General features: G+C 40.8%; 1 protein-coding gene across 1 annotated transcript in view; it reads left to right on the forward strand.

Moving 5' to 3' along the window:
• The first annotated feature begins 483 nt into the window (after positions 1-483).
• kcnh8 (potassium voltage-gated channel, subfamily H (eag-related), member 8) overlaps positions 484-16,980 on the forward strand; it is a 150,156-nt gene continuing 133,659 nt past the window's right edge. The window contains exon 1 of the mRNA XM_042332486.1: positions 484-632. Within this exon, the coding sequence (XP_042188420.1) occupies positions 557-632 (76 nt within the window). The 5' untranslated portion in view covers positions 484-556. The remainder of the gene's footprint in view (positions 633-16,980) is intronic.

The following is a 16,980-nucleotide window of genomic DNA, read 5'->3' on the forward strand; positions in this document are numbered from 1 at the left end:
AGAGGAGAGGAGGAGAGAGAGAAGAGGAGAGGAGGAGAGAGAGGAGAGGAGAGGAGAGGAGGAGAGAGAGGAGAGGAGAGGAGGAGAGAGAGGAGAGGAGGAGAGAGAGAGAGGAGAGGAGGAGAGAGAGGAGAGGAGGAGAGAGAGAGGAGGAGAGGAGGAGAGGAGAGAGAGAGAGGAGGAGAGGAGAGGAGAGGAGAGGAGGGAGAGAGGAGAGGAGAGGAGAGGAGGGAGAGAGGAGAGAGAGAAGGAGAGAGAGAGAGGAGAGGAGGAGAGAGAGAGGAGAGGAGAGGAGGAGAGAGAGAAGAGGAGAGGAGGAGAGAGAGAAGAGGAGAGGAGGAGAGAGAGGAGAGGAGAGGAGGAGAGAGAGAAGAGGAGAGGAGGAGAGAGAGGAGAGGAGAGGAGGAGAGAGAGGAGAGGAGAGGAGAGAGAGAGGAGGAGAGCAGCCAGAGCTCCCTCTGCTGAGACCCGCCTCACTCTTTCTCTCTCTCTCTCTCTCTCTGCACTCTGCACAGCCGCGCAACTTTGATGGAGAATTTCACAGCTCTCAGGAAAAATGCCTGTTATGAAGGGATTATTAGCGCCACAAAACACCTTCCTCGACACCATAGCAACGCGTTTTGATGGGACACGTAAGTTGTTTTCTCCATAATCGCGCTGCGTGCGGTGTGGCCGCCGGGGGAGAGCTTTAACGAGGAGGCGATGGAGCAGGAGTTGGGAAACTGGGATGAGAGTGAACGGGAAACACCGTTTGGACAAGTTAGTGAATTGCACAGTGTTACTGGAGAGGAATCCGATTTGGAAACACACACACACACCCACACGCACACACACACACGCACACACACACACACACACACACACGCACACACACACACACACACACACACGCACACACACACACACGCAGCTCTCTGCGGATTATAATGTGCAAAGTGCATTTTGCAAAGCAGATGCGGTGCTGAGGACAGTGCGGCTGTGCTGTGTGTCTCTGCTCTGAGTGTTGATGTGGAGGCGGCAGTGCCGGTGCGGTGCTCACCGCCTCCTCGGGGGAAAGCGCAGGTTCGGTTGCAATGAATTTTACACAATAACGAGTTTATGCAATGCCTTCAGATCGTGAAAATGCCACTAAATGCAACCAGCCGTCCCGATCTGACAGAGCCCAGCAGCGGGGGGGGGGGGGGGGGGGGGGTGTGTGTCCAAAGTTTGCGAATTGTAGCCTCACATCACACTGTGTCCCAGTGTAATGCAATGTGTGTAATCCCATCTCTCGGGATTAAGAGTTGTTGTTTTTTTGTGCTCGAATCAAGAACTGACACTGAGCAATAACTCCGGATCATGCTGTGTCTGCAACGACAACCGAAGTGTTGGCAATTTGGAGCATAACTGGCAGCCAATGCACTGTCTTCCAATGCCATGAAGTGAAAACACACATTTTGTTGTCCTTTTTTTTAAAAAAAAAATGAACTAGTTAACTGCATACTGTCAGTGTGGTATCCGAGAAGGTGTCTTGTGGCGTTAATAATCCTTTCATTAATAGGTATTTTTCTCGAGAGTTGTATATTGTACTGTAATCAATTTTATATTTTTGAGGGGTGTAAAGTTTATCCCTGGATACTCTCAAGATTTTGGGGTTGTAATATATTGTTTTCACCAATTAAACAATCGAATAATGAATCAGGTGTAATTGTATTTTATATCCGACACAATTCCTATTCCCTTCCAGTGATCTGTGTATCTCAGTCCAGCCACTTTCTGCAATTAGCTCAGATACTTTACACATCACCCGTTGGCTGGTATGTTTTAATTTAAGAAACGGTCCAGCAATTGATGGATGGTGTTCATTAAACAGGATGTTTTGCAAAATTGGAAACTCCAGCGAAACTCCGGTGCCTTTTGGGGTCTGGTCCCTTATCCATCACAGGAGGAGAGGAGCGAGAGGATGGTTTCAGCACCTTGGACAGGGGCTGTGCTGGGAGCCGGACACCAGACCAGCATCGCTCACTGAATGCATAGCACATCCATTGGGAAGCTTGCACAGCCTTAACCCATTTCACTGGCAGCAGGCAGGTTATTTATTTCCATATGCAGTATAAGCAGACAGTTGCAATGTGTTCTCAAAATCGCACATTTCAACGGACAGCTCCTGTGAGTTTGTTCGCCCTTCAAGCGACCTGTCAGGAGTGCATGTGCCTCTGATCGCACAAGGGAAAGCGGGGGGGTGGGGTGGGGGGGGGTGGGGAGGTAATGTAAAAGTTCCCTGTAGCTGTTAAAAAGTTAGTGCAATGTGCTAAAGGAATTTGCATTTAAATCCATTCCGCGCTGCTGTCTGTTAACAGAGCTCTGGTGTTTACAGTGCGACTCACAGAGCGCAGGGAGTGTGAAACAGGGAAAGGTGCTGTCCACTCGCTGTGATAAAGTCAGGCAGTCTGTGCCATAACCACTGCAGACAACACAGGGACCCTCCCAATGTCCCAGTGACAAGGAGCAATTGCCCACAGAATTATTCACAAGAGTTGTAACGCACACTGACCTATTTTGCTGCAGGTAGTGCTTCGAAAATTTACAATTTATAGCACAATTTATACTGTACAAAGCAGGCTTAATAAGCTTGTCATATAACCAACGCAGTCAAGTGCGAGGAAATGAATCAGCTCGTAAAGGCACCATTTATAGTACATATAAATAATAGGAAGAGCTTTGCGTTAGCATATAATCCAGAAAAGGAGACTCTTGTTCAGTTAATATGTAAGATATTTATAGCGGTTCTGGGCAATTGCAAGTCGTTGGAGTTTGTAAATCTTCTGTCCAACACTATAGAAGTCCCCTAGTTGTTAAACACAATCATAATTACATTTTTCATTTGAATGTTTGATTTTCACAAGGTGATGTATGTTATAACACTCCTGACATAGCATTTTACAATACAAAACTACAAAAATACTCTCGCATACAGGCATTTTCACATAATATTTTATCTAGATTTATACCAGCTATCCATAACATCGGTCACACTCAGATAGCGTTCCTCAACTCATCTTAATTTAATTAGGGTTGTAATTCTACAGGTCATCTTGACACTGGCTGCCAAGCATAAGCAAACCTAACCTAACAAAAACAATAAATAGTAATTCAGTTCTGATCACGACGATGGTGGGGAGGTTGAAGCAGAGGACATGAAGCAGATCAGTCCCCACTGAGCAGAGGACACCATTAGGTTTGTAGGATTTGGGGTTGCCCAAGTAGGGTGGGGCAAGCCCATGGAGGGATTTAAAGGTTAGGACTAGGATCTTGAATTCAATCTGCTGGGAATGGGAAGCCAATGGAGCCAGCAAGGATGTGGGTGATAGACCCGTGGAGTCTAGTGTGGCAAAGGAATTGAGGGGCAGAGTTCTGATAGTCCGCAGCTTGTGAAGTGAAGGAGCAGGTAGTCCATCCAGCAGGGAGTCCTGCTAGAGCGCAGCCTAGACTGTGAGTTGAAAGTCTTGATGTAGGACTTGAACCCACAACTTTCTGACTCAGAGCCCAGGTTGCTACCTACTGAGTCAGGCTAGCCAGTTCCACCATGTCTACATGATTTGATGCTCTGTGGATTAACCACATTCATGTTACAATATTATTAGGCACAGATAATTTAGGTTCCACTATTGATATATTCTAAACAAGGTAATTTATTGGTAATGTAAAATAAAAGGTTTTAATAGTATAATTTGCATGAGGTCCTATGCTATTTCAGCTGTCTTAGTCTTTCACCAATGTCACATTAATTTTACCACAGATTTTTTGGAAATATATATAGAAAACAGTTTACACAGAAAGAATAGCTGCTAGCTTATGTTCTTGGAGTTTGACCAGTGCTCATAAACCAAATGAATTACAACCTTGTATGTCTATAATTCATTACGCTACAACAATGTGTGCATGGTGGGCATTCCTATTTGTCCAGCTTTGAAAGTATAGTAACTTGCTGCTCTTGAAGTACTATGTTTGATTGTTTCCTGGCAATTGTACTGTAACAAGTGACATAGATGGAAGAACATTTTTGACCTAGCCTAATCATAACACAATACATCACTTGAGGTCAAAGAATATTTGTTTCTGACAGTGTGGTCAGTGAGAATTGTAACAACAATTTATACCATAAAGGAGTCCTAAAAGATAGAATGTTACAGCACAGATAAATAATTTGGCTCATGAACTCTGTATAGATGTTTTTTTCTAATTTAATCCCATTCTTCAGCATGCACCCAAACCCTTTAGCATTTCTCTTTTGCAAGCATAGAACATAAAGAACTAAGAACATAAAATCATGAAGAGGAATAGAATGAGAAAATTAAATTTACCCTTACAGTGGGCCATGGAAAATAATTGACATACCTAATGCTGTGTTTATACAGCTATGAAAGTAGCCATTTCGCTTCCACTGTCATAGCGATGTGGAGCAGAAAGTTTGATTTACTCATCCCACACACATCATAGCTGCTGGAAATGTACCTCCCAATTTCAGAGTTCTGTACTTAGTGCAGTTTAGCCGAATCTCAGAACACCAATTTGAGTATATATATATTTAATATAATTGAAGAGCTGTAACCCTTTATTGAATTACATTGAAAACCATCAAAACAACTGAGAGCTTTAAAAACATGACAAGGGAGTGAGCCTACTGTGATTTGCACCCACGTGTTTATGCGTCAAGCTGGCTCAGTTAGCAGCACTCTCACTTCTGAGTCAGAATATGGTGGGTCCAAGCCCTATCTCAGAAATTGGAACTCATGTAGTCTAAGATGACAATTCAGAGCAGTGCTGAGAGGGTGTTGCATTGTTGGAGAATCGTTCTTTGGATAAGACATTAAACCAAGGCACTGGCTGCCTGCTCAGGTGAATGTTAAAGTTGCAGAGGCACTATTCTTCCAGGATCCTAGTTTCCAATCCTCCAAATAACATTGTTCATTCACTTCATGACTGTTTGTGGGACACTGCTGTGTTCAAATTGGCTGTCGCATTCACCCGCAAAGTACAGTCACTGTAATTTACAGTATATCCTGTGAAGTCCTTTGTAATGTCCTTTGTCCTTCCGACTTGAAAGGTGCTATACCAAGTATAAGGATTATTATTATAATACCGCATCTGGTATGAATTACACTATTTCTGAAACCACCTCCACCAGATAGTAATAATAATAATACTTATATGTGATATAAGGCCTTTCATGTTAAGAGCGTATCTTAAATTGCTTCACAGGATATACTGCAGAGTGGCTATGTGTTTTTGTAGACGAATCTCAATGTGACACGGCAGTCCATGTTATTCAATTCTGTTCTGCTGCATTCTATAGATGATATTCCTGAGATCATAACAGGACTGAACCTTACTTTGCACATAGTTTCTTATCTATCTCTGTACATCAGTATTTTCATATCCTTCAATTTCTCTGATAACATGGAAATTATTCAATTCACTTAGGAGTCAATTTGGAGACAGCTCTACATATTTATGCTCTCTCTGAGAGGAAATAAATTCTTTAAGTTGCTGGTCTTGTTGAGGCTTGTGAATTTTGTATCCATCACCTTTAGTGATCTAATTACAGTTAAAGTTAAATAGCTTTTGCTAGATCAATATTTTCTGTATCTCATCATTTTAAAGCCCTGAATAATGTCACTTCTAATACTCTTTTCTCCAATCTCAACAAGTTCACTTTTGGCCTGCCTGCTGTCCTAACAATATTTTAAGTACTGGAGGCATTCTTGTTGCTCTTTTCTGAACTCTCAAACACATCTGTCAGCTGTCTGGCTTCTGTTGCTGTGATCAAGGAGTTACAATGTAAATGTGGTTTGAGATCACTGATATGAGTGTGTTTGGCAAGTGGCATGAGTCTACAACAACAACAACAAGATTCCATTTATAGAGCACCTTTCACGTCGGGAGGACGTCCCAAGGCGCTATCTATCCTGAGAAGATAGTCTTTCACTATTCGTCTTTCACACTGACTGCAGTATCACTACAACTGGTACAGCTCAGGGTACTGGGCTCATTAAGAAGCAGTTTTTGCAAGGGTAAGAAGGCAGGATGAGTAATCTGGAAAGATAAAATCAAATGGACTGAAAGGTCTTTGTTATTCTTTTGATCTTATGAAAACAAACTGTGGTAAATTTTACCTTCATTGTTCTGGACCACCCAGAAGTTGGTTAATGTTAATACAAAACTGGCAGGACTACCAGTTCTTTGCTAATGTTGTAAAGTTTCACTGGAATTCAGGCAGACATAGGTGGATGTTTGAATGTATATATAAGTGTGTAAGCATCAAGCTTTAACTTGTTGTAGTGTGGATCCATTTGAAACAAGTAGTATAACTTCAGCGCTATTTGCCTACATTGCTTAAACTGCTGCCTGCAGTAAATTAGGAGTATATGAAGATAAGAGGGCAACATTTAACACAAAGACTGCAAGTGCAGCATTAATGTGTGTCAACCTGGCTTAGAACTCTTTTTTCTGAGTCAGAAGGTTGTGGGATCAAGAATTTGAACTCATATAGTCCAGCTGATACTCCAATGCTGTGCTGGGAAGAGATAAAATATTAAACTAAAATCTCTGCTTGTTCAGCTGAACATTGAAAAACCTATGGCACTATTTGAAATGAGAAGGGAGTTTCTCCTGGTGACCTGCCTAACAATATTCCAAATAAAATTTGTCATTCACGTCGGGGTTAGTTTTGGGACACTACAAATACACAAAAACTCCACTTTAGAGCCAGTCTTGCAAAGTACTTTGTGATGATCTCCCAATATGAACTGTGCTGTACCAAATGCAAGGATTATTATATTAATAATAATGGTTTGAATTGGGTTAAAAGAATTAGGTGAACATAATCACTTTAAACCTGCAATCAGATGTTCTCAAGTGCATTCAGCATTTTAATCAGCCAGAGAACCTCTATTTCAACATTAAGCTTACTGCCACATTTATTGCGGGTAATACGGTATACATTATTTGTGTGAAGTATGTGAGCTTTTACTGAGAATTAATACTTGCTGTTCTGGCCAACCAGATTGTTATGTAATTTGATGTATGTCTACTAATAGGTCACTATGCATCTTTTTGTCAGCAGTGATTTTTTCTTAATAGCCCAGATTCTCTCAGACCATTTTATGAAACAATAATATATTCATTCAAATGTTATTTGATGCAACCGAATTTAACATTGAATCACAGAAATTAACATTCAGATGTTCTCAACAAAAAGTAATTTGATAATGTTGCATCTTACCAAGGACTGAATAGGATTGTGAAACACAGTACTTAAAGTCGTGAAGAAAGTGATACTCGCAGTTTCATTTCAGTTATTATTAAATCATTTATTTTTTTCTCATTAGGCTGATATTTCTCAAGTTTTGCTGACCTAAAAATACATTACCAGTTCCTTTCCATCGTGTAACTCTAAAACTGACGACATGTTCCAGTGACGTGAAATATATCTTAAGAAAAATGTAACGTTTGGCTAAGTTTTCTGCTTTAATAAAATACAAATACAAAGCTGTGCAGCTGCAAACAGGTTAGAATGTATACATATCACTACAGATGGCATAATTGGGGCCTAACAGATGGTAATGTACAGGTCTTTACCAATCCTGTACATTACCATATTCTTATCTTATGTAACCAAGACACTCTTCATGCTTGAGCTTCTGGCTCGCTGCAACAAGGATCTCATTCTTATTTTATAGTTTATTTGAATGTATTTATATTAATGATATTAATCTCAAACACTGGAGAAAACCAGAATAGAACAGTAAGAATTTGTAATAAAAAAAACTATGGGTCCTTTCCATGATTAAGTTTGGGCTTAACAGTCCACTTAAAAAAAAGATTGGTATATCAAATACATTAATGGGTATAAAGACTGTAAATTTCACATTGTGATGGGGCTATTCCAAAACTGTAAAATAAGCAATTATGTGTTACATGGGCTCCAGGACACTAAATGCACACAATATATTTTTGGATTCTTTTTATATCTGGAAACTCACTTTAGTGACTTTAGACATTGATTCTTGACATTCAATGTCTAATGTGAATGGGATAGTATAAACATTATGATTTATAATTTGAACTTGATAAGATGAAGCATAATAACTAACTCTGACCATATTAAGTGAAAAGGGATGTGGTATTTGTGTTCTATTTACAGGTTAAAGAATGCACTTTAATGCTTTTATTTTGGGATAAGATGGTTTGCTCTTCATTCATAAACTGCATTAGCCAGAAAACTGTCAAAACTAAAATTTCCATGAAGCTTGTATATCATTTCATGAATGAAAATGTCTATGCATGTTAATTAGTTACAACTTTGAACTGCTATTTGACAGTTTAATATAAAAAAACCCTGTCGCGTTAATGAAAGATGTGTTTTAAAAAAAAGGCAATTTGAATTCAGAATTGCCATACTTTGATTACAGTTGAACAAGTAAGATAGACGTTTATTATTCTGAGGCCCAAATACAGCATAGTCTCAACTGTAAGACAATTGTCTTCGAGATTATCTTTAAATTGTGCAACAGTTTGGAAAATTCTCTAAAGACAGCTTGCGAATGAAGACTGAATTTAATAATTTTCCAAAATGTTGCACAATCTTACCTTCAGGCTAAGAGAGGGTTGCCACCTGAGCAGTTTTCATATCAGTGGTCATACCAGGATGTATGTCTCTCTCTACTCCCCTCTCCATGCACTGTGCAGACGGCCTTTAGCAAGATGGCCACGCCCTGCTCTCACTACCATTGCAGGTCATGTTTTTATCAAGGTGGGTGCCGCTTCCCTCCTGCCCCACCAATGCTTTGCTCGCTTTGTCTTTACGAAGATGACTGCCCTCACTACCATCACAGATCACTGTTTTACCAATATAGCCACCATGTCCTACCTCATTGCGTGCATTGCCTTTACCAAAATGGCCACCCTCCCCCTTACCATCATAGCGGGCAATGTTTTTACTGAGATGGTGCCTCGGAGGGTCCACCCTGGGCACCAGTGGCTATTTTTTCGGTCTCAGAGGTGACAACCCTAGGCTAAGAGAATGTACAATATCAAACCACTAAATTGCTAAAGGCTTATTTATTTACTGCAAAATACAATCAGTTACATGGCTTCTGGAACAAAATGAAGGTGAGTCAATGACTAGAGGCCAAAGATATAAGAAGAGCAAAAGGAGAACTTGGAATATTTTTTCACACTGAGAGTTATTAGGATGCGGAATACCCTGCCAAGTAAGGTCATAGAGGTAGTTTATTGTGGGTTGCAACAGGGAAGTAGACAAAAATTAAAGATAAAGGCTTGAAGGGATATAAGAATAGGGCGAGATAGTTGGATTGTCCTGAGAGCCTGAGATGGTGCAGACTCGATGGGCTGAATGCCTTTGAATGCACTGTATATTTCTATTGATTCTATGTAATTGTCATTTACTATTTTATCACTTTAAAAATGCTGTCTTTTTAATCTATTTCCCATACTCATCTGATTAGCGCAGTATTGCAAATGCAGTAAGATAATACGATCTTCATAGAATGTTACGAGCAAGGTTTAAAGTTGAAGGGATTCCAGGGAGGGAAGACTCAACTGCATGCAATAGTGCCTTTAATTAGGTTACTTTTACATTTAATGTGTAGTGCTTTAGCTTGTAGTGTGGTCACAGCAGCACTGTCAGGGGAAGAGTTCGCTGCTCGAGATCTAAATATAGAAATACGTTTGAATTGTCTTCAATGGCGGTTTGACATAGGAGAAATCAAACTGAGGAGAAACACAATACTTAAGCAATGAATCTGCTGTCGCATTTCAAGTGAGTTTGATTGAAGAACATATCGAACTTCAATATGCTGTTTCCTATATTCTTTCAGCAATCCAAGTCGCGATTCTGTACGAAGGATGCAATATAAATGCAAGTTGTTCTTATATATAAAACCATAAAAACCACAGAAATTTACAGCATAGAAGGCCCTTCAGCCCATCGTGTCGGTGTTGGCTCTTTTAAGAGCAATCTTTTCAGTCACATTTACCTGCTATTTCATAGTATGGAACAATATATGGGGAAAAGGGAGAACTAAGGATGTTGACTACATGTATGGTTACAGTACAATAAAAAAATCATTTTAATAGCGTCTTTCATGTTGCGAGGCGCCCCAAAGCACTACAATCCTGGTTTCACTGGAGCTGGAGTAGGAGCCAGGGAAAGATCACTGAAAGTATGGTGGTAGAGGTAGGTCTTGAGATAAACTTTGAATGAGATGAGGAAAGGAGCAAGTCAGAAGATATGTAGAAGAGATTAGAAAGCTTGGAGAGAGAGAGAGAGAGTAAAGACAAGGCAATGTGTTTCTTAAGAGTGTTCCAGAGGACAGGAGCTTCATGACTCAACATTTAGCCTCACTGCTGGAACAAACAGTGACAAAAAATGGAACAAAATCAGAGGATGACACAGGCAGGAGAAAAGGGTTGGAGGAAATTGCATACGCACTAATGTAGTAACTCTCATGTGTTTTTTTTGCACAATTTTACCATTGAGTCAGATCGGTGAAATAGAGAATAGATAGTTATTTATTAGATGTAATATTGATTCAATGGTTAACTATTATACATAATGAGAAGACATTTCAACGAAGTATCTTGTGAGGTTCAGCTGTAAATAGGCTAATATTATAGCCACTTGGTGCCCAGTATGTTTTCTTTTTACATCAAGGGCTGCAAAATGAATTCAAATTCAATTTAAAAGTAGTCAACTATAAAAATAATAACCACAGACATCATGATGGATTAATTTGATGTGGTGATGTTTTGGTTTTGCTGATGGAATACACTCAATAATGCACATTATTACTATATTATATACTAAATTATGTAATAACAACAACTAGCGTATATGTAGCATTCTTCACCCAGAGTAGTGTCTCGGAAGACTTAATAGTGCTGGAGCTTGACTCTGAGCCAGGGGGAGAGGTATCTATTGGCACGATTGAATAGGAAGGTATTCAAGTATGATCTGAAGATGGGATGTGTATGAGGCGGGAGAGAGCTGAGCAAAGGGGCAACTAGAGGAGCAGGGTGTAAGCGGGTCAGAGAGGTACGGAGGTGCCAGGTCATGAAGTGATTTATATGTGAGTGTGATGATCTTGAAATCGATCGATTCTGCAAAAGGGAGCCAGTGCTGGCTGGCAAGGATGGGGGTACAAGGTATAACACAAGTGAGCATACAGGCAGTGGACTTCTGAATTAATTGGATTTTATGAATGGTGGAGCTGGGGACACCAGCAAGGAGAGCATCGGAATATTTGAGGTGGGAGGCGGTCGAATGCGTCAATGAAGGTTTCATCTGCATTAGGTGTGAGGTATGTTCAGAGAAGGTGAAGTGGAGAAGTGGAGAGAAAAGGTCCTGGTCAGGGACCAGATGTGGGGTGGGAAGAATAACTGGGGATTGAACATGATATCTATTAACCCTATTGAACAGTTGAATAACATTGCTGAAATGTTTATAGTAAATACTGTGGTTTAGTTCAGTGCACTCTAGTCATTGCTTTTCTAATTAAATGTTTCAGTTTCCCATTTAACACTATCTCCATAAACCTATTCTCTTTTTTCACAAGAGAAGAGATGTCTAAGAGGGTTCCTAATAGAAGGGTTTAACATTATAATAGGGTTTGATAAGGGGAATAGGGGGTCTAAAAGAAAAACTAGAAGGAACTACTTCAGATATGGGTAGTGAGATTGTGGAACTCACTGTCTGAGGCAGTTGTTGAAGCAAAATAGTATAATAAGAATAAGAATAAGAAAAATAATCCTTGAATTTGATATAGCACTTGATCACATCTTCGAGACTCACAAACAGCCATGAAGTGAATGAATAATTTTATTTGGGGGATTGTTGGCCAGGACACCGGAAGAAACACTCTTTTTTCGAATTGTGCCCCAAATAGTACCCAAACAGCACAATAATCTTAAATTGTAACAGAAAATAGTTTTACAGGTTAGCATTAGCTGCAAATTTGGTCCTATAATCTGCCCTATAGACTTTACTTCCAAGAACAACAACAAAATTACATTTGTAAAGCGTCTTTCACGTCAGGAGACGTCTCAAGGTGCTGAACAGTCGGGGATCGGGACTCGAGTGTGGGGGGGCCAGGGTTAGGATGAGGGAGAGCAGAAAGGTAGGAGAGCGGCTACCTCTCCTACCAGGCACGGTTGAAAAGGAGAGTCTTAAGTTATGTCTTAAAGGAGGCAAGGGAGTGAGCAAGGCAAAGGGATTGCGAGATGGAGTTCCAAAAGGTAGGGGCAGAGAGGCTGAAAGCTCGGCCGCCGATGGTAGGGTGGGCAGTGCAGAAGATGTGGAGCAGGCCAGAGCCTGCTGAATGGAGAGTGTGGACAGGTTGATAGAGGATCAGCTGGTCAGAGAGGTAGGAGGTGGCAAGGACATTGACGACCTTGAAAGTGAGGATGAGCATTTTGAATTCTATCCTCTAAGGGATGGGGAGCCAGTGGAGTCGGGCGAGGGTAGGTGTGATAGGGTCACGGAGCCTGGTGAGAGAGAGGACATGAGCTGCAGAGTTCTGGATGATCTGCAGCTTGTGGAGGGAAGAGTTGGGGAGGCCGACAAGAGGGAATTTCCGTAGTCAAGACATGATGTGATGAATGCGTGTATGAGGGATTCAGCAGCCTGAAGGGTGAGGCAGTGGCAGAGTCGGGCAGTGTTGCGGAGGTGGGGGAAGGCAGAGTGAGTCATGGCACGGATATGGAAGAGAAAGGACAGTTGAGGGTTGAACAAGACTCACAGGTTCCTAAACAGAAGTTCAGGAAATGCTCTGTGAAAACAGATTTGTTTACTAAAAAGGCGACACATTATGTCTTGAAATTCTTCTTCAAATTCAGCGCACATTGTATTGCAAAGTTACAACAGGGAGACAAACACTGAAAGTGATACTACTATTGCTTCCTGTAAGCAGGTTGATTATATGATTTAGAAGCAAATAAAAACAACTTGAAAATTTTAACAAAGAAAGCTTAAATGAGCACCTTGCAGTTCCATTGGGGAAGAGTACACTGTCTTCACAGCCTGGCATGGTGCAGATTCATGTGGAGTAAAAACACCAGCATAGATTAGTTGGACCAAATGAACTGTTTCCATGCAGTAACAATCTACGTGATTCGATGCAGCTGAACTCCCTCAGATCATCATGTATTTATGGAGTGCAGTGTAGCATTAGCATTCACCAAACACCCATATTCCTTGTTGTGTATTTTGTATAGTGAAACAGATTTTTCAGAATGAGTGTCCATAAATCTGATTTATTATTGGTTCTGGGTGGTACACTTCCTGATGACCCTGTACCTTGTGAATCGTTGGCAATTAGGTATTCATTGTGTTCTGATCACCACATTGTCAGCATCAACAAATACACCAGATTAAAGATATCTCGTGCTTTCATGAAGCCGACTCGCTTCCTCAGCTTTTCACCACATTTGTTCCTGTTTTGAACACAGTAAATGTCAACATTATGGGCTGTTCCCATTCTACAATACCACTGCTGACATATGCTTAATACGAATGGTCAGACTCCACACAGCCTTGAGAATTTTTGGTTCTTTGAATTTCTGCAAATCATCACCCTTAATTGCTGTTTGGCTGATATTATATTTATTTGCCAGATGTCAGCCTGGCACAGTTGGCAACATTCACTCTTGTGAGTTCAAGCCCCACACTGGGTCTTTGAACTCACAGTCTATGCTGATATTCCTGTTGGCTTTTTCAGGTGGACAGTAAAGATTTCATTGCATTATTTGAAAAGCGAAAGCAGATGCTCCTACTGCTCTGGCAAACAATCCCCCAAATAAAAATTGGTCATTCACTTCATGGCTGTTTGTGGGTCAACCCTGTATCAAATCAGCTGCCTCGTTCACCTACATGCATAAACTCCTGGGAACGTGTCACTCCAAGGAGAAAGAGCTATCAGGAGTTTACTGTGTATACAGTCACTTCACCTCAAGTAAAATCTTGTGAAGCAATTTGAGAGGGCTTGGTGATGTGATAAGGTGCTATACTAAATTCACAGATTTAAATTATTATATTATTATATAATAAAGCAAACTGTGGACTATTTACAGTCTGAAAAATAGACTTCTGCATATTGTTCTACTTCTACAGTGTTGTTGCACATGGACTATGGGGTTGATAGCTTTTGAATTGCATAACTACCTCAGAACTGTTGAAAAAAATGCATCCGCAACTGTTTTTCAAACTTAAATTGGATTTACAATAGACAACATCCAGTATATCTCATGTGTCCTGTTGAGTCAGTTGATAGAACTCTAATTCTTAAAAGAACTTACAGAAAACCGGTTTAAAATTAAGCATCTCTGAAATTCTGTGTAAATTGAGTAAATCTAGAACCAGATGGAAAGTCTTCCCGATAATGCAGAGCGACTGATACTGCTTATTTTACCCTGGGTCTGAAAGTGCTTTTAGATGGAGAATATTATTTCCTCTGGTATATGTATGTTAGTTGTGCTGAGTTGTTGTCATTGTAAGGCATGTCCCACAACAACCACAACGACTTGCATTTATATAGTGCCTTCCACACGATGTAGCATTTCAGAGCACTTAACAGTGGCAGAGCTTGAAAAAGGGGACGTGGCTTTAGGCACAGCTGAACAGGAAGGTCTTCAGATGTGATTTGAAGGTGATTAAAGAGGGGACAAGGCGGAGGAATTGAGGCAGCGAGTTCTATAGTTTCGCGGCGTAATGGTTCAAAGCCAGGTTGCCAATGGTGGATGGAAGGGGTTGAGGGACACCCAGAGCCAGCTGCGTGAAAGCGGGTGGTAGTGGAATATGAAGTAAGCAGGTCTGAAAGGAAGGAGGTGCCAAGCCGTGAAGTGATTTGTAATTGAGTGTGTGTGATAGGGAGCCAGAGGAACCTGGCAACAACAGGCGATTGGCTGAGTTTTGTGCGGGAGACAGGCTACGGAGTGTGAATTAGCTGAATTTTATAAATGGGGAGATCAGTGAGGAGGATATCGGAATAATTGAGGTGGAAGATGACAAAGGCTGTAGAAGAGTCCAGTAGGCAGGGAGGCCGGTAGGAGAGAAGAACTGAGTGGGAGTAGCGAAGGGTGGGTAATAAAAGCAGAGGTGTTTTGGGAGGGGCAGCTCAATTCAGGGGTGGCAACCAAAAGCACATAACAAGACGAGGAGCAAAGGGATCAGCCGGGAGGGGACAAAGGAAACCAATCAGAGGGGAGAGAGAGAGGGTGTGGAGCACTGGAGGTGGCACTCACAACTTCATTTATTAAGTTAGACTGGAGCCCAACATAATCAAGTAGTTTAGTGAGCATTTGAGAGAGAGAGAGAGAGAAGAGAGGTGAGCGGACTGGATTGAAAGAGCAAGGAGTGAGAGTGCAGAGAGAAAATAATAAAAAATACAGATCTAACCAATGGAGGCAGAACTGATTTTTGTCCCTCTCAGAATCCACATCACTAAATAACATCTCAGTTGCTTGATTGGGGATGAATGGATACAATCCTTCATTTCAATTAGCGCCGTTCACATTAGGGGGATGTCTCAAAGCGACTGCAAAGTGTAGTAATGGTGTATTTTATAGTCGAATACCCCAAAGACGGGAAAGGGATTGTTTTCACTCCTTTATACTAGTTGCTACAAAAAGGTAAGAGTGCAGCCGAGATCTTGCACACTAGAGGTCACTGTTGCAACTAAGCAGGAAATAAATGTTTTAATCGCCACAGGGAGAGAGGGAGGAGAATCAATGGGAATAATACCAGCAGACTGTGCTTGCCTGCCTCCTAGTGACTGGCACTAGAGCAGCAACAGAATAAGGCCAGCAAGCAGTTCATTGAGGGCTGGAGGGATTTTAAATATTCCTAAAAGACCAGAAGACTGGACCCTCACAGATTTACAAAACATATAATCCAATAAAACATGACAAGTTTAGAGCTTCCCAGCACAAACATGTTTATTAAAATGCTAAAATGCGAATGTACACTTTTAAATGGTGCCCTATGAGATTAATCTCTTTTTGGCCCTTACTGCTGGGTTACAGTGACATTTTTGCAAAAAACACTTTGTAGTTGTGCTGGAACATTTTATTCTAATATTTATTGCCTGAATGGAACAAGGGTGCAGACTTTTTCTCTTCCTTCCAGATTAGTTCCAGTCTGTTCAATTCTCTGAAATTTGCAGATTCTGGTCTTGCATTTAGAGGTATGAATGGTAGAAATCTGAAAACATGTCTTGCATACTGTACTTGTTGAGTTCATCTGCAGAGAGTACTAAACATAATTCACTTTTGATTGAGATAGCTACTTCAAATGTTGCGTCAGATTTCCAGCACAGAAATGCATTACATTTAATGTCTCAAAGTGCTTTACAGGGAATACTGTAAGGTGGAGTGAGTCTGCACATTGTAGGCGATGACAAATTGTTCACATATCTCCAAAACCACAATTTGGACTTTTAGAAATCCAGCAACAGAACAAAACTTTCTATCTGAATCATCTTCTGTTGATCGTCATTTCAAAGCGGATGAATTAGTCAATTCCATTGAGTAGAGTCAGATTTATCTGCACATTGTTAATACTGTACATTGTTCACAGGGTAAACGCTAGTGTTCTGAAAGTAAGCTGGATTGATCTGTATGCTTTTGAAAGGAGAAGGGATTTTCTCCAGCTGTTCTGGCCAACAATCCCCCAAAATAAAATTGGTCACTCACTCCATGGCTGTGTGACATTGTTGTGTGCAACTGGCTGCTGCAATTTGGCCGCAAAATACACAGTCAACCCACTTTAAAGTATATCCTGTGCAGCACTTTGAGACGTCTTAATGACGTGATAAGGCGCTGATCAAATGCAAGGATTATTATTATTATGTGTGATTTTTTTCATGATGAGTAATGATTTTTGTATGTTTCATACCTAGCTACAAATAAAGAGTGAGTTGTGGT

This window comes from Callorhinchus milii, unplaced genomic scaffold (genome assembly GCF_018977255.1).
Source record: "Callorhinchus milii isolate IMCB2004 unplaced genomic scaffold, IMCB_Cmil_1.0 Scaffold2, whole genome shotgun sequence".
In the NCBI taxonomy this organism is placed as follows: domain Eukaryota; kingdom Metazoa; phylum Chordata; class Chondrichthyes; order Chimaeriformes; family Callorhinchidae; genus Callorhinchus; species Callorhinchus milii.